The sequence below is a fragment of the Temnothorax longispinosus genome, chromosome 2 (assembly GCF_030848805.1).
Source record: "Temnothorax longispinosus isolate EJ_2023e chromosome 2, Tlon_JGU_v1, whole genome shotgun sequence".
Lineage (NCBI taxonomy): Eukaryota > Metazoa > Arthropoda > Insecta > Hymenoptera > Formicidae > Temnothorax > Temnothorax longispinosus.
In genome coordinates this window covers 24,330,251-24,352,370 of record NC_092359.1, presented here as the reverse complement: position 1 = coordinate 24,352,370, position 22,120 = coordinate 24,330,251, and the positions used below count along the sequence as shown (strand labels likewise).

The following is a 22,120-nucleotide window of genomic DNA, read 5'->3' as shown; positions in this document are numbered from 1 at the left end:
AGCGACACCAGTCGGATGCAGATAAATAATTTGATTGACCATCCATCGGTATCGAATATTTCCTACCTTACCCGCCGCAGATTCCGAAGATACCCCCAACTCGATCATTTCATTAAGCAGGTTATGCGACGTTTACTATGTTCACTACTGACCGCATTATGCGAAGCATGTGTGGGATATAACGGGATGCCGCGATGCCGGATGGTAGATTAGAGCCTTTCACTTTTGGGTGACACGAGTCTGTCTTAACGATCCCGTGCCGCGATGACGGGACCGGGAAACTCTTCCTCATTATACCTTACGATTGCGGGGCGGGGCTGAGGAACGTATTTGAACAAATGACAATGTTTACATTATGTAATGGGATAAAAGATACCAATCAAATTTGCAAGTATACTCGTGGCTTTGAAATTAAATTACAGCGAGTAATCGCTTCCTGAATCTAGGAGATCCGCGAACGATTTGCGCAACAGTCTGTCGTGGACCGAGTGTGAGGATATGAGCAATCTATAAACGCAGAGAAAATCCTTAAAATTAAGTAAAAATTTATACAAATTTTTGAGGATAGTGTAATACTGTATATTGAAAAAAACATGAATGAAATCAAGGATAATACAGTACGAGTGGTGTTCGTATCCCTGCTGCTGGATCTCCTAGCGTTCACAATGATACTGCCGCTACTGCCAGCTCTACTGGACCATTATAAAGAGATAGAAAAGGGACATGGATTATATTCAAGTATTTTGAGCCATATGAAGAGCATACAAGTGTTCTTTGACGCGCCAGATAAAGTCAGCACAGTTCTTTATGGAGGTTGGTAGTTGAACTTTTGTTCAAAAAGATAATTCTCACGTTATACCTTTTTAAAATTGTCTCTTGCTTCACAGGTTTCCTAGGTTCTATGTATTCCTTCTTGCAATTTCTGGGATCACCAATCATTGGAGCATTATCGGATATTTACGGACGAAAACCGTTGATGTTGCTCTGCTTGATAGGCATTTCACTGTCCTACCTCTTATGGGCATTGTCTATGAATTTCGGTATATTTGTACTAGCCAGATTTGTGGGTGGTATCAGTAAGGGAAATATCAGTCTGTCGATGGCTGTTATCAGTGACGTCACTTCTCCGAAAACAAGAGGAAAGGCAATGGTAAAGAAACAAAATGAGCGAGCATTTAATGCATAAATAAATTGCATTCCTATAAAATAAATACCACTTAATTCCAAATTGCGTTTTTCTCTCATTATTGCAGGCACTTGTGGGGATAGCCTTTTCCATCGGTTTCGTCGTGGGACCAATGATAGGAGCGTTTTTCGCGTGGATTTCCAGTGGTAATAGAGAAGGCACGTGGTACGTGATGCCAGCTCTATTTGCGCTCTTCCTCGCCTTGAGTGACTTATTTTTTGTTGCTTACTACCTGAAGGAAAGTCTGTCGTTAAAACATAGAGCGACTACTTTAGCAAAAGGATTATCCGGTGCAATTTCCTACATTAATCCTATCGATCTCTTCCAATTTAATGGAGTGCTAAACTTGAATCGGCAAGGTATCCTAACGTAGAGAATGTCAAAAATTATCTCTTGTAATATATTTCTTTTGTAACTTACATATAAATTATTACTCGAGTTGTATCATTGTTAAATTATAAGCAGCAAAAAGATCCTGTGAACTTTAAACGGATTTTGTTTTCAGATCAACAAGATTTGAAGATTTTGGGTCGAGCATACTTCATATATCTGTTTATATACAGTGGTTTGGAATTTACTCTGACATTTTTGACGCATCATACGTTCGGATTTACTAGCATGCAACAAGGTTGGATGTTTCTTTGGATCGGACTGATAATGGCAATTTTACAGGGCGGTTGGGTGCGGCATATACCCCCGAATAGAACAAAAACCATCGGCGAGTTGGTAACCTTCGTTAATCTTTCTATACATTTCTCCGTTATTAGGTGATACTTGTTCATTCAGTCAGACCTTTTTTTAATATTATTTTAGGGTTTATGGCTAATAATTCCTGCATTCATGTGCATCGGGATCGCTACCAATGTACAGATGTTGGGTGTCGGGATTTTTCTTTTCGCAGTTTGTGAGCATTACGTTTGTTTGTTTATTACCGATATAAAAATTAGTAAATTCGAATTTATCGTTTGAACACGGTACAGGCGATAATACATTGCAATAACAATTGCATCATATTATCTATTACAGCCACTGCGATGGTGGTCACCTGTATGATGACTCTGGTGACGCGTATTGGACCCGAACATCAAAAGGGTGCGATCACCGGTATATTTCGCTCTCTAGGTGCACTGGCTCGCGCTTGCGGACCCGTCGTCGCCTCTACAGGTAAATTGAACTTACGCAAATGCTTTCGCTTCATCAGTTTCGTTTTCTTGAACGCGCGCATTCCTATTTCAGCGTTCTGGTGCATCGGGAGTGCCACGACGTATCTAACCGGGGCTGTGCTGCTCACGCTACCGCCACTGATTTTGCACAGCATGCGTACCTTGTAATATCTGAAATAGTCAAACGTCATGCCGTCCTCTGCCTTTTTCTAATCTTAAAGAATATTGTATAAACAGTATTTTTATATCTTTTTATCTGTTTTACTGCAGTTTTATATTGTGTTTTTTAAATTAACTAAATACTCTATATATTACGTTTGATATCTTATTGTTAGTGATATGTATATCACTATGATAATGATATCATAGTGATATCAAGAAAGTAACAATTTCTAACAAATGGATCTATTAATAGATCTATCTAGACATCACACTTGTTATTTATATCTAGCTTGCTACACACTTAAAGGCCTATAGGCCGAACAGATGAGTATATTGTGTGTGTACATACATATATACACCCACATACAACAAAAGTATTTGTTATCTATATTGTATTATATTTTATATATACTATACGTAAAGTTTGTGATATATATAACGAGAATATATTATAGAAAAAATATATACATTTATATTTATGCGTTATACGCGTATAATTTTACTCACAATTTTGTGAAAATTTGAAATTATTCTGATATTCCAATAAATTAAACATTTTATATAGCCATACGTATCATACGTTATTACGTAATTCTTTAATCTTATCTGTGTTTTCTTTTTATTAAATTCCTACACTTTCTATACTTTCTTTCTCCGAAATGTAAAGGAAATCCGCGAAACTGGACGGATTTGCATAATGACATAAACGTATTTCACGGAGAAACCGGACGAATAAATCGATGATTTATCGATAAACGGGGCTTTACTAGATCTCTCTCGCAATTATTTACAATTTGCGCGCGCTCTCGCGCGCCGTTATCGTCGTTTATTTCAGCGCGCCCACGGGGCACGAAGCGCGCGCGTGCAAAGAAAAACGGCGAGGAGCAGGAGCGCGAGGAGGAAAAACAGACCCGTCGGTGTGGTTTATCGATAAATCACGGCGCGCGGGGATCACGGATCCCGCATTCCCGCTTGGCGGCTGGCGGCAGCGTGCGCAGGTCCGGCGACGGTCACGTGAGCCGTCCCACGTCCCACTCGCGCGCGCGCGCGCCCCCACCGTCGGCCGCCGGCGCCGTTTACGGTAGGAAATTCCGAGAATTTCCACCCGTGTCGGTTCACTCCGCCGTCATCCGCGTCGTCCGACGGTGCCCGACGGCCTGTGATGTACGCGGCCGAGAGGACGGCCGAGGGAGCGGATTGGAGCGGAAGCGGCGGTAGGAGGACTTCTTCGGGGTGTAACTTTCGGTAGAAGGGACAGAGACAGTCTGGTCCCGAGGACGAGGAGCGGGCATTATTGATGGCAGCGTGGGTGTGAGTCCGATCGCGCGCAATACGCGTACTCCTTTCCGCGATTATTGCGCGGCCAGTGCGCGGATTATAGCTGACGTCGCATCCGCGCGTCAGCGATAAGTTTCAAGGTCGCCGGTGTGAAACAACACGTCGAAGAGGCGAGCGGAGCAGCAGCGACGGCGACGACGGCGACGGCAACGGCAACGGCTACGATTACGCGTACGCCGTATGTATTGCGTCGTATAACATCGTCGCCGAGAAACGTCTTCTTTCTGAAAAACGTGCGAGTAGCGGGGACGAGGATCGGGTGAGTTTCCGAGTAGTCTCGAATTCCGGAGCCGAGTCTTCGTTCGCTCTTTGCCCGCTGTTCTACCCCCGCTCCCCGCTTCGTCCCCCCGCTCCCTCTCGCCATCCCTTCCCTTCTCTCCCCTCTTTATCCTCTCCCCTCCCCCCGCGTTCTTATCTATTTGCGTGTTACGTTGTTACGTACGTGCGCGCGATACACGCTTTTTTCTTCCCCTCTGCTTCGGCGAGCGAGCTTTTTCGTCGCGAGACTTTTCGACGAACTTTCGTCGTCGCCGTGTTTTTTTTTCCTTTGGGCTCCTTCGCGCGAACTTCCGTTCCTTCCAAGTTTCAGCGCGCGACGTCTTCTCCTCCCTCGGCGAGTCCGCTAAATTGTCGCCGATAAAAATAAATCGGCGAGATCGCTTCATTTTTTTTCAACATAAATTACCGACGTAATTACCATCGATGCTAATTGTAAGCTTAATGAACGGGGACGTCTCCAAGCGAAGTTCGAGATATTTTCCGAATAATAAGCCTCGGAAAAACTACGCGATTACTCGTTATACATGATATTTCTGGGATATCTGGCCGCGAACTTTAGCAACGAGTCATCCTCGATCATCCGAGTGATATCAGATTACATAATGTTCACGTATCGCAGTTTATTTGTATATCGAGATTCTGAAGCTTCCCGCTCGGCTTCCCGCGCGGCTGCAACGTGCGGAAGAAACATTCGCAAAATCTATTTATAATGATATTTTTTTTGTCGGTACTTACAACTTGCCGAGATATAGCGACGAAACGCCGTTGAACATTTTTAAAACTGTCTATTTTGTATGTCGGGGTAATTTCGATTAAATAACTCTAATCAATCGAGGATTGACACAGACGGCAGAATTGCCCGGGTCAATTTTTTAAGTTGTTTTTATCGTTCCTAATTTAAATATCTTCCTGTGTCAACAAGAAATGAATCGACGATTGATACAAACGGCATAATTACCTCCTGCAAAATCTCATATTTCATGACCTCTAATTTCTTTCTTTTTCTGTCAATGAAAGACAATTTTATTTACGTTAAAGAAATACTATTATTTAATCGGCGATTAACTCGCGTCGATTAAATACCTGCGGTATTAATCGACGTATTAATTTTTATGGACTGAATACGGAACGAATTTTTGTATGACACATGAGTAAATAGATTAGATTAGCGACGATGAATCGTATGAATCGTAAGTACTTGGAATTTCCAACTGTGAGCGGTTTTGCCAATTAGAATTAAAATCGCCGATTAAATTAATTCAAGGTTGGTCGCAGTCGCCCTTAAGATTTGAATATTTATCTGCGAGAGGGAATATCTCGATTAACGTAATGTAACGGACACTTTCTTTCCTCAGAAAGATTACAATTATCTGACAAAATGGCGCTGTGGCTAAAAGCACAGCAACTGTCGCAAGACTCGTTGCAAAAGGTGCGCAATATATATGGCGAACATTTCCCGATTGAAGTGAGACACTTCTTGTCATCATGGTTAGAAGAAAAGCTGTGGTAAGAATAATATATATAATTTCGGGGAAAGCACTTTTTCATTTAGTCACTTTTAGATGAATGAGAATTTATATTATTTCATCGTTAATGTTTTAGGAATAACGTAGATACGGAAAGTCCACAGTTTGAGCACTACGTAAACAGCTTTGTCGGATCATTGATACTCGAGTTAGAATCAAAAGCAAACACTCTTACCACGGAAGATATGTTTGTAACAAAGATGAAATTGATAGAGGCTGCTACCATGTTCCGAGTGAGTTATATATCGTGCCGCTTTTCGTGTTTATTTACCTGAATTTAAAAAAATGTTACTCATCTCTGTTATACTTTTACTACAGCAAAGATACAGTGACAATCCATTGACGTTGTATAAAATAATTAGACACTGTTTGGGCACGGAGATGAAATTGGTGGCGGAAGCCGAACATTTAGGAGGTTTGATAACCAGTGACAGGGTCAACTTGATGTTAGGCGACACGGTTACGGAAATAGCTCATCAGGTCGATGTATTGCGGCGAAAGACATACGAGACCGGGGAGGACTTGCGAAAGATAGAACAGGAGCAGGAATCTTTCGCTCTTAGTTATCACGAGTGTACGAAACTCAATGCCCATTTGCAACATATCGCTATGCAAGTGCAGAATCAACAAAATATGGAGTTGGAAAAAAAGATTAGGAGGTAAGACGATTTGTTGGCAATTTAAGATGTAGTATATATTACAATTACAATTTAAAACGTAATAGATATTACAATTTCTGTTAGCTTATGATACAAGACACTTCTTCTTTATTTAGACAAAAAGAACAGCAGGATCTGCAACTGAGTCAAAAAGTAAATGGCGTGGTTCGTCTACGTTTGATGCTTATGGAGAAATTGGATGATATTATTAAAAAATTGAATGTTTTACAATCGAGAATTCTCGACGACGAGCTAATAAGGTAAAGCATTGATATGTAAAGATAGTAAGATATAGACTTCTCCTCCTCTTATCGAACTATCAATAAATCCTGATATTTCGGATATTAGGTGGAAGAGAGATCAGCAATTGGCTGGTAATGGTGCAAATTTCGCGTCCAACAATTTAGATTCCATTCAGGAGTGGTGCGAGAGTCTCGCCGAGCTAATCTGGCAGACTCGGCAACAGATCAAGGAAGCGGAACGTTTGAAGCAAAAGTTCCAATGTGAACCACCAGGCATTCGAGATACTCTTCCAACTTTGAACACTCAAATCACACAATTTCTCAGTTCGCTTGTCACAAGTACTTTTATTATTGAGAAACAACCACCGCAAGTCATGAAGACTAACACTCGTTTTACAAGCACAGTGCGCCTTCTTGTCGGAGGCAAGTTGAACGTTCACATGACACCGCCGCAAGTAAAAGTGAGCATAATTAGCGAAACACAGGCAAACGCTTTGTTGAAGAGCGAGAAAATGGCAAAATGCGGCGAGGTCAGCGGCGAGATCTTGAATAACACAGGCACAATGGAGTATCACCAGGTGTGCGAGACTTTTGATATTCATTGTATGTTAAATGTCATAATGTGCAAATAGACAAAAGTATTTTGAGAACAATTCAAAGCTTAAAAGTATAATCGCGTAATATTATTATTATTACGTAATATTATTTTGCAGGCGACTAGGCAACTCTCGGTGAGTTTCCGCAACATGCAGCTGAAGAAGATCAAGCGGACGGAGAAGAAGGGTACGGAATCCGTGATGGATGAGAAATTTTCATTACTATTTCAATCGCAGTTTTGCGTTGGCGGAGGCGAATTAGTATTTCAAGTTTGGACCCTGAGTTTGCCCGTGGTTGTGATAGTACACGGTAACCAGGAACCACATGCATGGGCAACGGTCACTTGGGATAACGCGTTTGCCGAACCGGGTAGGCAGCCGTTCCAAGTACCGGAGAAAGTGCCGTGGGCCCAAGTGGCGGAGGCATTGAACATGAAGTTCCGCTCGGCGACCGGTCATCCTTTGACCGAGGACAATCTCCGATTTCTCGCGGAGAAGGCATTCCGAAGCAATGGCAATTCAATCGGTCAGGATTATTCGAACATGCTGTTGAGTTGGGCGCAGTTCTGCAAAGAACCATTACCCGAAAGAAACTTCACCTTTTGGGAATGGTTTTATGCCGTTATGAAATTGACCAGGGAACATCTAAGAGGTCCATGGATCGACCGATACATCCTCGGATTCATCCGGAAGAAACAAGCTGAAGAGATGCTGGCAAACTGCGCGGTTGGCACTTTTTTGATGCGTTATTCCGATTCAGAACTCGGCGGTATTACTATTGCTTGGGTTGGAGGTAAAGTATCGAAACTAATTCGATATACACTGAGATAAATTTTATGTGAGAAGATACATAACTGGTATCTTAACGTTATCAGATCAAGCAACATCAGAACATGTCTTCATGCTGCAACCGTTTACTAGCAAAGACTTTGCTATTCGAAGCTTGGCTGATCGTCTTGCCGATATGCAACATTTGCAGTATCTCTATCCAGATATCAGCAAAGATACTGCCTTCGGCAAATATTACACTCCATTTACTGGTACGTATAATAGACTAATTTTACCGTTTGTGAGTAATTAATAATAGTAATAATAAATTAATTTCTATAGATAACCAAACTCAAACGTCAAACGGGTACGTCAAGCCATATTTAGTAACACATGTGCCAGGCTGGGGCGCTCTGCCCAGCATCGGTGGTCAAACGCCGTCCCATTCATCCGTAACAGGCGTAAGCAACAACGGCCAGAGCGGTCCGGGTGGAAGTTACCCTGCCACACCGCAGACTGTATTTCCACCGCATAGTCCACCAGATCCATCCACGAGGGACACGCCATCCGTAGCATCAAGGTCAGTCTCTTGGATATAATATCGGATCAGTAATCTTTACCTGATATTTCTACTAAATCAACTATGAAATATCGAGATGTCGATATGCCTTTACATTTGGTACTTTGTTATCCTTGAAAGAGAAACGAATCTCAGATTATGCACGATGTCCAGTGAATTAAGTAAACGATAGCAAAACATTTTTTCAATTGATGGCGCAACTTTCGAAGAAAATGTTTTTTTTTGTACTTAAAAATTTGTTTTATATATATATATATTTTTTTTTTTTTTTATTACTTTCTTCACGAGATATCACTTTTTCATCGGTTGTGGCATAATTTACCGGACATCTGTATATCGATGTCAAACATATCACCCGTATTTTATGACTAATAATCTTAAGATAATTCAAAGTTTTTCGATTGTTACTGCGGTAGCATATAATTAGTTATGCTACCGTATTTTATAAATAATAATCTTAAAGTAAAAGTTTTAAATTTTTATCACTACAAGTATATAATTAATTGTGCTATCGTATTTTATGAATAATTTTAAAATGAAAGTTCTAAATTTTTTGATTACCACTGCAAGCATATAATTGATTATGACTTTTAACAGATATTGAAACCGTTTTTGTTGATGGCACAGAAGATTTTATTTCTCGTCATTTGCTATCTCAGATTGTGAATGAAAATGAAACACAATACCAAAGTACCATATTACATCCCTCCGGCTTGAAAAAAATGAAAATCGAAGACAATAATTTATGTGAGCTTATTGCAAATGAAAACAAGTATTACACATTCCTTGCACTTAACTCACATTTTACATACATCTAGATTTTCTATTTTTTTTTTTGCAAAGACGGTCAGTATTTTTTTCATTTTTTTTTATAATATAAGTCTTTTGACAAGGATTTCTATAGAAAAATGTAATGATAACTGCGCGATCGTACTTTTTGTAAAAGTTTTTACAAAATAATGTATTGTTTAATAAGCTAAATGAGCGAGATAGATTTAAGCCAGATGAGCGAGGGGGAAAAATGAAGAGTTTAGACCGTAATGTACGATAAGGCACGCATTATTCAACGAATTTTGTAATGACTGATACTATGTGTTGGACGATATTGGGTTATTCCGAGTATATGGTTGTCTGAACAAAACAACTGTGACGTGAATGCAGATAAATAATCATTATCTGCTGTAAAATTCAAAATATATGTGTAAATGTATGACTAGCGACGCCACAAAGTAACAATCACGTTAAATCATCATTTAATAAATTACTCAACGTATTCTTTTTTTTTTTTACGGTTTTTGATTAACTCTTACATTGCATTTTCTCCCATGTATATTTATTGTGTGTACCCCAGTATTTTTGTCCAATAACAAGGCTTTATTTATACTATAAGTACATGAGACTTTATTCATACGATAACGTCCCAATTATGCTTTAATCATTTGCTCAAATATTCTTCAATACACATATAAACAAACAAGAATGTTCATATTATATAGTCATATTTAAATCTTGATATAATTCAGCTCCACAATTATAAAAAGAATTATATTACAAACGTATCATTTCTCAGCTTTACCGATAATACTATGAATACCCATATGGTCTGCTAAAGTATTCAAATAAGCAATTACAGTCAGTATTTTAAAGGCTATACATCTATTTTTGTTATAGTTACGACGGGAATTTGTATTTGTTACGACAAATGCGTTTTCCAATTTTAATACAAGTTTTTGTCAAAACAGATTGAAATTTTAAAAATATATATAACGAATAATATTCTTAATATACAACTAAAAAATAATTTATTTATATATTGTATACATATATGCAGATGTATATGCATGCATCTCTGATACAGATTTCTTTATATATAATTTTTATCTATCTATAAAGATATATATATGTATGTATATATATACATATGTATACAGAGTCCTGAAAAACTATGTATAGACAAACTTGGTGAGGGAGGGATACAGAGGAAAAAGTTGTTTATTTTATTTCCCTGGATCTCCCTCAGCGAGTTTGTCTACATTGTTTTTCAGCATCCTGTATACTTTACTGTATACTAAACATATTGTTCATTAATTAACAAAAATGTTGAAGTAATGTTCATTTGAAGAATGAAACAAAGGCAATTGACAGCAATGCAACTCATTACCTATAGCATGAATAAAGCCTGTGATTAATCAGCTATTTATAAATCTAGTATTAAAAGGCATTGCTACTGTGTAAAAACTTATGAATAATGCAATATTAGTATTTTGAGGAGATTCTCTAAATGAATTACTATAATATAAAGTGCCTTCACGCACAATTGCAATTTTGTATATCATTAAATTTATATGTTTAGTTTATGCGTTAAATTGTATAATTGGTATTAAAAATGCGATCTCTGTTTTCTACTCTAATTTTTAGTATTGTTTATTTTTTGACACACACACACACACACACACACACACGCGCGAGCGCGAGCGCGCACATACATATACACACATACAAAACACAACACATATTGTATAACCACACGCAAATTTTTATAACCAAAAAGAATTTAAAATTTATTAATAAATTTAATAAACACATACTTTATTTCAACATATTTCGTTTTTATCGTTGAAACGGCTCTATTTCGATTAAGTAGATATTCATATATAATCATATCTCAATTGTGGACCATTGTGAAATATTGATTAGAAATTAGGATAAAATTAATTTTTCGACTGCCAAGTATTTTTCTATGATTCATTTTTCTAACGCAACGGCTTATTCATGGCTTTAATGTAGCTTTTATACTATTATATAACTTTTGCATACTGTAGCTTGTAATGTTGCATACATGTAGCGTAAACATTCGCGTGTTAAAAAAAAATGCCACGTTTAGCAGAACAGGTGCGCAGATATGTTACTCGTATAAGATAACTGTGTCTGTAAAAGTAAAAGAGGCAAAGGCCTGGAGCAAGCCGGTACAACCACAACAGAATGTTCAATACTATTCTGCAAAATGCAGCTCCAATCACTCGCAGCTGGCAATTGAGCAACGTTATTGCTCGCGGATTCATTGGAACGATATTGCCGTTTCGTTGCTCTCGTGCGCCGCACGAGTCGAGAGGTAAAACGACGGGAAAAGAATCATTTACGAATTTTACGATTCCCATTTTGCTTTTCTCGGAGATGACAAGTGACCGACGTGCAAGCCTAGTTTTGGGTGGGGCTCTTGTGGTTGTCATTCGTACTCCCTTCGCCGTGTTGTACCGGCTATCCCGGCTATAATCGGTCACCTTCAAAAAAGTAGTGAACGATACATTCCCAGATTTAAAAAAAAAGCTAGAGAGAAAGGAAAGATACGGAGGGAAGAGAGGGCGAGATTTAAACCTACGATAATGATTATCGAGGATTGCCAGTGATTGGGGTTGTGTTTTGATCTGTGGTAGCTACGCTCCGGGTCTCGGCCAGTCAGGCGTTGGGCAGCCAGGTTCGGACATGGACTACATGGAGATGATGAGTAACAACGAGTTGTCATCGATCGACGAAAATCTCAACTTGGATCACTTGAACAACTTCGGCTTCGACTTCATGCAGTACAACCAATCTACCAAGCTGCAATAGGAGGTATGCCTATACGAGACGCACCGTCGTCCTTGAGATACGACGGCACATCCGTAATGACCGCCGTTGCAGGCCTAATCCCGACCTTTCTTCGATCTCTATTTGTCAGTCACGCCTGAAGCGCGCCGGAGGCAATCGAATGCAATGTATCGCGAATTGTTAACAGGGGAGGGATATTAACGTATCCTAAAATAATGCAATTATATTTCTTTTTCTCTCTTCTCTTCTTTTATAACAACGATTCATAGCCAGTGTTTTCTAGCTACGAAAAAATTGGCTTTCTTATATGTATATCTTTAGAAGATTATAGAAAGATTGTTATCACTTTTACCTAATATGATATATATGTAATATATCTCTGTTGATCTTGTTCTCTTATACTCAAGTTGCACTGACTGAGCCCTTGAATACATTCAAGGGCTCTTGCGTAAATCATGTTGATACGTTAAGCAACTCACTATTAAATAGATTCGAAGACATTCGTATCTGTTTAATGAATTGACGTTACGACTAAAATTGTGATCTTTTTCATTAATATATCTAATATTTTTTAATGAAAAGGAACAAGCTATTCTTAGATTCAGTGTTTCTATATATTCCAAATTTATTAATTCTTCTAGTGAGATAACCAAAAATTGTTTTTTCATATTCGTTTCCGTTAACGATTTCATTAATTTTATCCTCTCCTTAAGCTCTTCGTATGTATCATTTTTTGTAACGTTCATGAATGTAATTTAAGTTCTTACACAAAATGTAAAACAGACTTAGTACAAAGATTTATATATATTATTGTCTATAACATATGAAGTGCTAAGAGAGTAATTATAAATAGAATTGTATGTCGCTTGTGAATAGCAGATTATAAGCTCTACTAAGCAGATATACATATAATATCTATCTATATTACATATATATATATAGTATTACATATAGAGATTGATATAACAATTATTTTTGTTAAACATTTAGATCGTTTTATAGAGAACATTTTAACGAAATACTGTAAATCATATTATATTTTTCTTTCTCTTTTTTTATAATAATTTGTGTAGTTATGGTACCATGGTTACAAATTGGTTTTACATCTTTAAATGATTATAAAGAGAAAAACAAATTCCTTGCAATATTGCTTGTCTAATTAAAATGTTTAGGATTATTAGATAACGATAGAGACTCATTGAAGAGAGATTTTTAGAGCGTACGCTTATGCTTCAACAATGCATAGACCATCATTTCCACGATCACCTAGTCAAATTGCCATTTACATGCATTTTGAATTTTGGAAATAGAGCATTTGGATAGCAGCCAAGGAAAAACAGGGAATCGATTAAATTTTTGGTTTCGTCGCATTTGGTTCAGTTACACAGAAAAGTAATGTTAAAGGGAACGATAAGCGCGTGTTATGTAGATTTAAAAGTGCATTGTGTGATGTAACCTGAAGTAAGTGCCTTGCGCATTTTTAAATTTTGTATTCTGCAATATTTCGGCAAGTTCTGTAAAGATCTCGTCGATTTAAGATTATATCATTTTAACTAATTTTTAAGAAAGTTTTTTTATTTCAGTGATATCTCAAATTTCTTGGACCTATGTAATATTTTGCCGAGAGTTAAGTTGTCTTTGAAAAATAATTTAGGGTGTACCTATGTACTTGCGGCGATTTAGATTGAAATCTAACACAAACTTTTAGAATTATTTTTAGAATTAAGGAATATTTTTAGAAGTATAAGACAGAGAGAGAAGGGAAAAAGTAAGGAGACTAATTTTCATAGAATTTACATAAAATCTCCTTATTTTTTAACTTAAACTAAGTAGCTATAATAACTTCAAGTTATTATAGATAATTACTACGGTGCCCTATTCCCTCCCCTGTATGTTTTACGATATAACGTGACACGTATGTTTAAACGCGGAATAAAGTAAATTGTAGAGCAAATATAATGGTTGTTTCTTTTTTTTCTTTCTACTTTAATGGATATTCATCCCTATTGTGGTAAAGTACCGCGGCTTTGCAATGTATAACATGTGATTTGTTTAAGTTTTGGACACTTGTTTCTATTATATTACAATGAAATAATATTTTTCCAAAATCTGTTATATCATAAGTAGAATGGCAAGGCAGAGAAATTAAACTTGGATCTTTCCCTTGGTAGGCGGCTACCCATAAAGCTATCCAGTAACCCGGCTGTTTATTGCTGTAGCTATATTTAGAATAGAATTCACACGATTTGCTCGATGTACATCTCCATATCCGAAATCTCGAGGAGCAAAATGTAAATTCGATGTTTTTGATGTTATCTATGTTGTTAATTTAGATTTAGATGCCATGATTGCAGTACGAAGAATTAATTAATAATTATAGTTAGCGCAATCATTTCTATTTACTGGCATAGCTTTTTAGCAATATATTATTAGCTTCCTCAAAAGGAAAGTATACTGGAAATAAATATTACAAAATTTAAAGAACGATTGTTTGTTTTTTTTTACTCTAAAATAATTTTATTCATAATAAGGTTTTTTGTCCCAAAAATAGGGAACGTTGGCTACTGCGGGTTTAAAATAACAAAAGTAGATTGCAATTTATCTTCAGCATACAGCGGACGCTATTCAATCCAAAAGCATATTTAAGACGCTACTGTCGGAGCAGACGAAACGTTATCCTGTTTCTCAATTGGGCAAGGACACTCCGCGCACGAATCGTCCTCGACATAATGACCCGGCATGGGATAACTCATGTGATAAACCGTGTCGCAGGCCATCGGATATTCTGGAGCTTGATATTTGGTCCTTTGAGCCCATGGGAGTTCTTCTTTAGGTTTCGGCGCCCACGTTTGGTATGATAATTTATTTATCGTCTCGCAGTCGATCTTAGTTTCCGGCCTGGACAGAGATCGCATCGCAAGATCGATTACTAATTTACAATTCGAAACACGGTCGAACACACGTCACGAAGAGATTTAAAAGACGGAATAAATCAATAAGACGATAATAGTCGGCGCTAATTAGATGTTGCGCAAACATATACATAACTAAATTAAAGCAAAGTCAAAACAATAAAGAAATTGATTACAAAGTCAAGTAAATCTTTTCAAGGCGTCCTCGGAGGAAAAAGTTTCCTCGTGAGAAACCGAGAGTTCCAACTGCATCACAGACGTCTTTGAACTGTTTGAATTGGATGGACATGTACGTTTCTCGTTTCTCCTCACCTGTAATATTGCATAACGGGCTTGTAGCTGCGAACAGGTTTTATCACGTCGGGTTTTACGTAAGATAATCCGGTAGTTGTGTCTCCCTCCAACGGTACGTCGAGTGTGCGGATATTATCAGAGGGGACGATAAGGTCCGGACGCAACGTCGTTTTTGCTACGTATTCGCAACGGGTCGTTGTTTCCGATTGCATTTTAGCGGTCGCCAACATGGTCCTAGCGCGCGGCACAAATAATTTTCGCTTCTCGGTCCAGACTCGTTGATAACTCAGCTGCAAGGTAACTCGCGTAATGAGAATTACGAGAGTTATAAATCGCGACAGAAACTATCGGTTTTTTATCGTGCGACTCGGGAATAATTACGAAGTCGCACCTTGTTAGTCGTATCGGCGGACATCCTTGCGTCGGGGATAGAGATATTCCCGCAGGGAACAGACGGCACCACGCGCTCCGCTTTACCTGGTAGATAGCTCTCCTTGTAGATGGTTTTATCTGCAAATTCCGCGCCGTAAGGAAATACATACGTCGCGACGGGTAAGAAGGGCTTCGCCACGGAAACTGCATCGTTCTCCATATAGCTCTCGGAATAAGTTGTCTTGCCGCACATCGCGATGTCCGGTGGCCTTCAAACATTCGAATTAATATCATCTTTTATGTTACAGAAAATAAAAGCATACAGAAAATATTTCTATAATTGTTATATTGTCACGTAACAAGCAAAGAGACAGAAGAATTTTATTTCATATTTAAATTTTTCTAATTGAAACAATATAATATCTATTATTATTATTATTAATAAGTAAGATGATTCTATATGTAATATTCAGATTTATATATATATATTTTTATGTTATAGAAAATAATTGTAGAATATATATCTCTATCATTTGGATTTATTACGTTTTTTATTGTTAATAATTTTGTCAGGATGTAACACTTGAGTTCACGTACTTGTACGTTGGTTTCTGCGTCCAAGGATGAAATTCCTTTTTAACGACGACGAAGGGCTGATAGCTCAGTTTTTGCGTTGTCTCTTTGGTAAGCGGCTGGCTCGACGGACGGTACTTTAATATCGGTTTGAAACTGATTACAGGTTCAATAGGCCCTGGAGAAACGTAGGACAGTTTTGCCATCGTTCTGTCGTCCAACGGAGCTGAACTTGTGCGAATATTTCCGCAGGGTATAATCATCTCTGGCCTCTCCACGCGTTTCACTACGTAATCGTGGCGGACCGTCGTCACAGTTTCCATCATGCCTGTGCTTGTCAGCGGTCTAACAAAATTATTATATTAACGTACTCCAAACTTTATTAGCATGTCTATCGACAATCTTCCAAATTAATCTTTCTTTCTCTCTGTCTCGTTGTTTTTAGTATAACAAAGTAAAAGAAATACAAAAAAGTCTTCTCTTAAGATATCTCGAACTTGCTCTGTTGAACTGAAAGACAATAAAGAAACATATGTGTGAATCTTTCTTTGATCCAGGATTTTATGTTCCTAAATCGTCATTTCTCGCAACTCAAGAATTTCGACGTATAATTGCAGACAAAACCGCTGAGAGTTCTTAGATAATATATTTATATATATACACAGCATAATTTGAATATCTTCATTCAACGTGGAGATCCTGTTCGTATTAGATGAAGTCCTCGTTTTACAATGATGAATAATGATGCTACCACAGATACTTTGTCTTACCTACGTTTCGGTACGATAGGCTCCGCTTTAACGATCTGCCATACGGGTCTGTAGGATAGTTTGTTTGTTGTCTCGTCGAAAAACTTGCCAGTACTTTTTTCAAAGCTTTGAACGGGTCGAATTGGTTGTAGTCGCGCACAACGCGCCGTTGCGCGATCCACATTTAGATAAGACGAGTGATACGTTGTCCTGTCTTCGAATTGCTTCGACGGTACCTTGTATAATCGCTCTGGTGCGAAAGATTTTGCACGTGCAGGCTGCACGTATCTTTTGTACTGTGGTTAGTAACATAAATATTCAATTTACATAAATATTAATAATTGCCAATAATATTATGTTGTATATTATACCAGAATATAATATACAATCATGATAATTACAATCGGATATTAACAATTATAAATTATTATGAATACATTAATAATTTGCAATCAACCAAATTATTATAACAAAAAGTTCAACGTTGCGTACGGAATATTAATCATAATAGTAGGTAATTTTTCAGTAGTATGATAAGAGAATTAAAAATAATTGATTAAAGATTCGTAAGATATTGACGAGATGACAATTACTTTTGTCTTGCATGGACATGCCATCGTTTTGGTACATGATGAGGCTTTCCTCTTTGAACAAGCTTCAACAACCTCCATATTGCAGCTTTTCCCTTTCAGATCCCTTTTCTTATCGTATATTGTATATATGTACAACGCACAATTGCATTAATATTGTTCTGCGTAAACAGTGTCGTAATAAATATCAAAACGTTCAAAATAATATCTTGGAGTCAAAGTTTCATAACATTTTAAAAACCTGATTAAAATACGCCTGACACATGGTCCAGAACTAACTTCGTGTTATTCTCGTCGTAAGATATGTCGTTGTGATATCAGTTTTGAACTCGCATAGGATTGATTCGCACATGATTCTATTTCTCTCACGATACGGCGTGTATTACAAAAGAGAAAAAAGGCAAAAATACAATTTCATAAAAATTGCGCTAGAAACTCTATTTCGTTTATGTATTCCAGTAGCAATTTGTACTTAATGTATAACTACGTAAAATTCCTGTTTTCAGTACATATGCGACGTGACGTTACATACGTACCACAAGGATCACAGTTTAATTTCCAAAGAATTTATACATTCCAAAGAATTATACATTTAAGTATCTAGCGACCAGCATCAACACCTCACTAGAATAACTAATGCCACCTTCTCAACGCGCGAGAATAGAAGAAAGAAAATATCATACATTCAAGATATTTTTAACTTTCAACTTTCAAGTTGTAGCATGACATTAGTCGTTCTCTAGGTATTGATTTATGCACTCCTTTCACGGTACCGATTGGCACAAACTACAATGTGTGTATATATGTATGTGGTATGTGTGTATGTGTACGTGTGGAAGACACGCGAGAGACATTTCGTACAACCTGGCCTGTATCTTTTTTTTATGTTCATAAATTATATATTATAATCTAAATCACATACGCCCTTTTTTTTACACTTCGCACATTATGCGCATTAAAAGAAAATGTGTTTTAACATTATATATATATATATATTATATTTTACTGTATACAATATAGTTGTACGAATATCTTATATCCCAATTAAACTGATGGAAAAGAGATTATAAATACAAGACAGTCTAAAAAGGATAACCGCGTTTTCCTAATCAATTTGCAGCCTCACTATAGAAATAAAACTTAAGAAAGAGAGGTAGAAATGTAGGATAAACTTAGAAAAATAAGTAATAACATTTTTCGCGGCGGAGAGGACAATGTGACTGACACTGATACCACTGACACACTTATTCACGAGCACTCCGATTCAAGTCACTCTGATTTTCGTTTTCAACACCAGGAGAAGAATGGACTCTTGTTCTGGAAGCGCTGGGTAAACGTGTCAGAGAATGAAAACAACCGGGGAGCGCCGTTTCCTTTGGCTCTAGAATAAAATGTGTGAAACTTTGTAACATTAATTATTATATATCTAAAAATAAAAGTAAACAAATATATATATATATACTTTTCCACGATTACAGCCGGCATTTGTACCAATTGCACGGGGCTTTTAGCGTCTTTCAGAGCCTGTTGTAGATTCAAAATTTGGCCGCGCATCACGCTCATTTGCCTATCAAAGTGATGTCGGTCAAAGCCCTTATCTTGCTGCGGAAACAGACGAGCAAATTATGTGTGAGATTATTGTTGCTCGTGTGACGAGCGAAACGCGATACGCTCATTCACGTCAAATAATACATGCAGCATACTTTAAATAGTTGATACAGATCATCGCAGAGATCCTGTACGAAATTCTGGTCCGAGAGTTGCGGCAAGACTAGCTCTCTCGTGACTTCGCTGAACGGCTGTTTCGCTTGAGTTAACCATGCCCAGTGGTAAGGATAAGCCCTCCAAGAATCTGGATGCTTAAAGGGAAAGGCCAGGCCGTTGTCGATCGCCGCGATCTTCACTTCACCCTGTTCAGATCCGTTCTTGCTAACGCCAGTATCGTATTTGATCAGCCAATTGTCGTTACCTGCAAGCGGGATGTTCGTTGTGAGGAAAGAAACTATCCAGCTAACGCTATTATGAATAGAAACGGTTTTATCATTTACCTCTGTCTGTATTTCTGATGATATAATCTAGGATGACCAAACGTTCGAAATGGAGTTGGAAATCTCGACTCAAATGCGCCGGCATGGACTCGCTCTCCCATCGCCTCAGCCAGTAATCGGCGTCCTTGTAACCATCCACGAAGACTTGGAAGGAACCGACCTTCGGCGGTAGACCGATACGATTGAAATGCGATCCCACCGTAGGGAACTGCTCCATGATGGCTTGCTTCATGCGTGCCTTCTGACGATCCAAAGGAGGATAATTGAACACCTCGCTGACGAGTTTCACCACTCTAGTGTTCGGCACGATGCCGAGACCCAGCTTGCGATCGACCAGGCTGGCGCCAGCCTCGCTCAGGTATCCTTGATTCGGAATCAAGCAACTCCTGCCGAAGCAGCACGGACAGCAGAGCTTGTGCATCCACTTTGTCCATTTTGGATTCAACCTGCCGTAAGGTTCCTCGTCTTTTGGCTTGAACACACCTATGATTTTCTGACAAGACAGTACGGAATCATCGTTAATTTGCACGTTCGCTGTATCATTCGCTGGATCAGAAGTGACAATAGAAGTGCCTAAACTTCTTACTTTCGCGAGCAGGTTAGAAGCTACATCTTACCCCCGCTGGATTTTTTACAAAGTAACTTCCGCTGGAACCCTGGTATATCCTCTCTGGGTAAACCCCATTGTCTATCGCGCATTCAGCCTGCCACACCAGTTCCGAGAACTGTGGATCATCTACAAATACATAAACATATATACGTGAAATGTAATTTTCTACGCGTGGTAACAAATATGAAAAATGATGATTCTTCGAAGGTCACTAGATGTCATGAATCAGCAACAGATATACATGGGAGGCCAGGGGACATCGCTGTCCTCTGTCCCACAGCTGGAAACGAACCTGGAAACCTATTGAACGTGACGTCGAGCTCCAAGCGACCGAGGAGAGGCTGGCTCTCCCGGTCGATTCCGGAGGAATCTATGGCTAGGGTTTGGTCGTTGCTCAAGCCGGGAATGAACTCGACGTCGGGGAGCAGGTCAGCCGGCGACGGCGGCTGATCGTTCTGCAATGACAGACGCTGATGGTGGCTGCTACTGCTGCTGCTGCTGACGGGCGCGATGGACAGGTCCACCAGCGCATCGGTGTCCACCAGAGCGGCAGCGGCAGCGGCGGCGGCGACGGCGGCGGTGGCAGGTGGCAGGTGGCTGGTATTGTTCTGGCTATGGTACTCTCGGTAAGGCACGTGCAGCTGCTGTTGTTCGGAGTCGCTCATCACAGACCGCTCGCTCTCGATGACGACGATCCCGCTCCGCGAGGATCAACGCGGACTCCGCTCGCTCTCCGATTATTATCCACCCCGAGCTCGAACTCGGGTCGGGTTTCGTTAACCGACGAGCCAACGAGCGGACGATTATTATCACTCTTACGACATTCCCGCGTGCTGCCTTCCGCCTGTCAGCGACGCGCGCTCGTTCTCGTTTTCCTCCGGTTGCTGCGATTATACGTGTACACCGTGCCAGCGTGCGAGGAATGCATTAGCATCGTCGTCGATGCGTCATTCGGTTCGGATCGGATCGCACACACGTATTGTCACATACGTAACGTAGCGTAGGTAGGCCAGCACGCGCAGCCCGCCGTCGACGTCGAGGCGTCGAGGATGATGACAGAGCGGCGCGGGAGGGAGAGGGGACGACCTATTGCGATCTAACCCGATTAACCAAAATGCGGCCCGTCATTCTAGCGGCGGACACTATCAGCTGATAGGATTACCGCCATGTTTGCGCGCTACGTATGCATGTCTCTTTTTTCTCTCTCTCTCTCTCTCTCTCTTTCTTTCTTCCTTTTCTCCTTCCTTCTCCATCTTTTTCTCATATGATCCGCTGCGGTTACCGCATTCGCTACGTCGCGTCGCGGCATCGCCGTGATTGATCCCGATCAATTTGTCGCCGCACGAGCTCTTTGGCTGGATCATACATCATACATCGAATAATCGCGACAATGCACTCGCCGAGGAGATTCAAAGCTCGAAAGGATCAATAAAATTTCAATTGTCCTATCTGCGTTTCGCTTTTATATTCCGATTAATTTTTAGTTGAATTTGAACTCGGATTTTCGGCTCACTATAACTTAAATCTCTCTGCGCCACAATCGTCACAAATATTATTAATTGTCTCGTATATATTTTGTATATAGTCTCCTATATTTCAAATAAAAAGTATTTTAATTTTATTCCTTTTACCTATTATAAATGTAACTTTAAATGGAAACAACAGATTCTACTTGGTTTTTGCTACCTATCTATCGTCAGATTGCATTACGCAGATCCTGAAATGTGTACGCTTTAATTTATTATGTCTCTTTCTATAATTTGAAAACACAGTAGCTATTAAAAGGCAGTACATTTTTTTTCTGCAACGTGCAATAATTTAATTAGTCCGAGTGTTCAATTAAATTAATTATATTATACAGAAGTCTACGAGCAGAGCTCGAATT

At 39.0% G+C, this 22,120-nt stretch overlaps 4 protein-coding genes across 5 annotated transcripts; 2 read left to right on the top strand and 2 right to left on the bottom strand.

The window, feature by feature from the left end:
* The first annotated feature begins 165 nt into the window (after positions 1 to 165).
* On the top strand, positions 166 to 2,984 carry Rtet (major facilitator superfamily domain-containing protein rtet). The gene is made up of 7 exons (XM_071771738.1): positions 166 to 813; positions 888 to 1,150; positions 1,254 to 1,545; positions 1,692 to 1,912; positions 2,000 to 2,090; positions 2,213 to 2,350; positions 2,423 to 2,984. The coding sequence occupies exons 1-7, from the start codon at positions 594 to 596 to the stop codon at positions 2,515 to 2,517; spliced, it is 1,320 nt and encodes a 439-aa protein (XP_071627839.1). The 5' UTR covers positions 166 to 593; the 3' UTR covers positions 2,518 to 2,984.
* A 670-nt stretch (positions 2,985 to 3,654) lies between these two features.
* Stat92e (Signal transducer and transcription activator Stat92E) lies at positions 3,655 to 14,571 on the top strand. 2 transcript variants are annotated; one of them, XM_071771718.1, is made up of 10 exons: positions 3,655 to 4,108; positions 5,484 to 5,634; positions 5,731 to 5,887; positions 5,973 to 6,313; positions 6,430 to 6,573; positions 6,662 to 7,133; positions 7,269 to 7,944; positions 8,027 to 8,191; positions 8,262 to 8,499; positions 11,934 to 14,571. In XM_071771718.1, exons 2-10 carry the CDS (start codon positions 5,507 to 5,509, stop codon positions 12,106 to 12,108), a joined length of 2,496 nt encoding a protein of 831 aa, XP_071627819.1. In that variant the 5' UTR covers positions 3,655 to 4,108; positions 5,484 to 5,506; the 3' UTR covers positions 12,109 to 14,571. The 2 variants fall into 2 exon arrangements, with proteins under 2 accessions (XP_071627819.1, XP_071627820.1); XM_071771719.1 differs by lacking the exon at positions 11,934 to 14,571 and adding an exon at positions 9,097 to 11,097.
* Positions 14,572 to 14,637: 66 nt separating this feature from the next.
* Positions 14,638 to 17,144, bottom strand: LOC139809098 (uncharacterized). The gene is made up of 5 exons (XM_071771753.1): positions 17,009 to 17,144; positions 16,263 to 16,583; positions 15,685 to 15,934; positions 15,312 to 15,583; positions 14,638 to 14,985 (listed from the first exon to the last, which is right to left on the bottom strand). Exons 2-5 carry the CDS (start codon positions 16,562 to 16,564, stop codon positions 14,730 to 14,732), a joined length of 1,080 nt encoding a protein of 359 aa, XP_071627854.1. The 5' UTR covers positions 16,565 to 16,583; positions 17,009 to 17,144; the 3' UTR covers positions 14,638 to 14,729.
* Positions 17,145 to 17,340: 196 nt separating this feature from the next.
* Pi4kiialpha (phosphatidylinositol 4-kinase II alpha) lies at positions 17,341 to 21,416 on the bottom strand. Its single transcript, XM_071771735.1, has 6 exons — positions 20,528 to 21,416; positions 20,243 to 20,361; positions 19,626 to 20,118; positions 19,281 to 19,546; positions 19,040 to 19,179; positions 17,341 to 18,958 (listed from the first exon to the last, which is right to left on the bottom strand). Exons 1-6 carry the CDS (start codon positions 20,898 to 20,900, stop codon positions 18,865 to 18,867), a joined length of 1,485 nt encoding a protein of 494 aa, XP_071627836.1. The 5' UTR covers positions 20,901 to 21,416; the 3' UTR covers positions 17,341 to 18,864.
* Between the last annotated feature and the right edge of the window lie 704 nt (positions 21,417 to 22,120).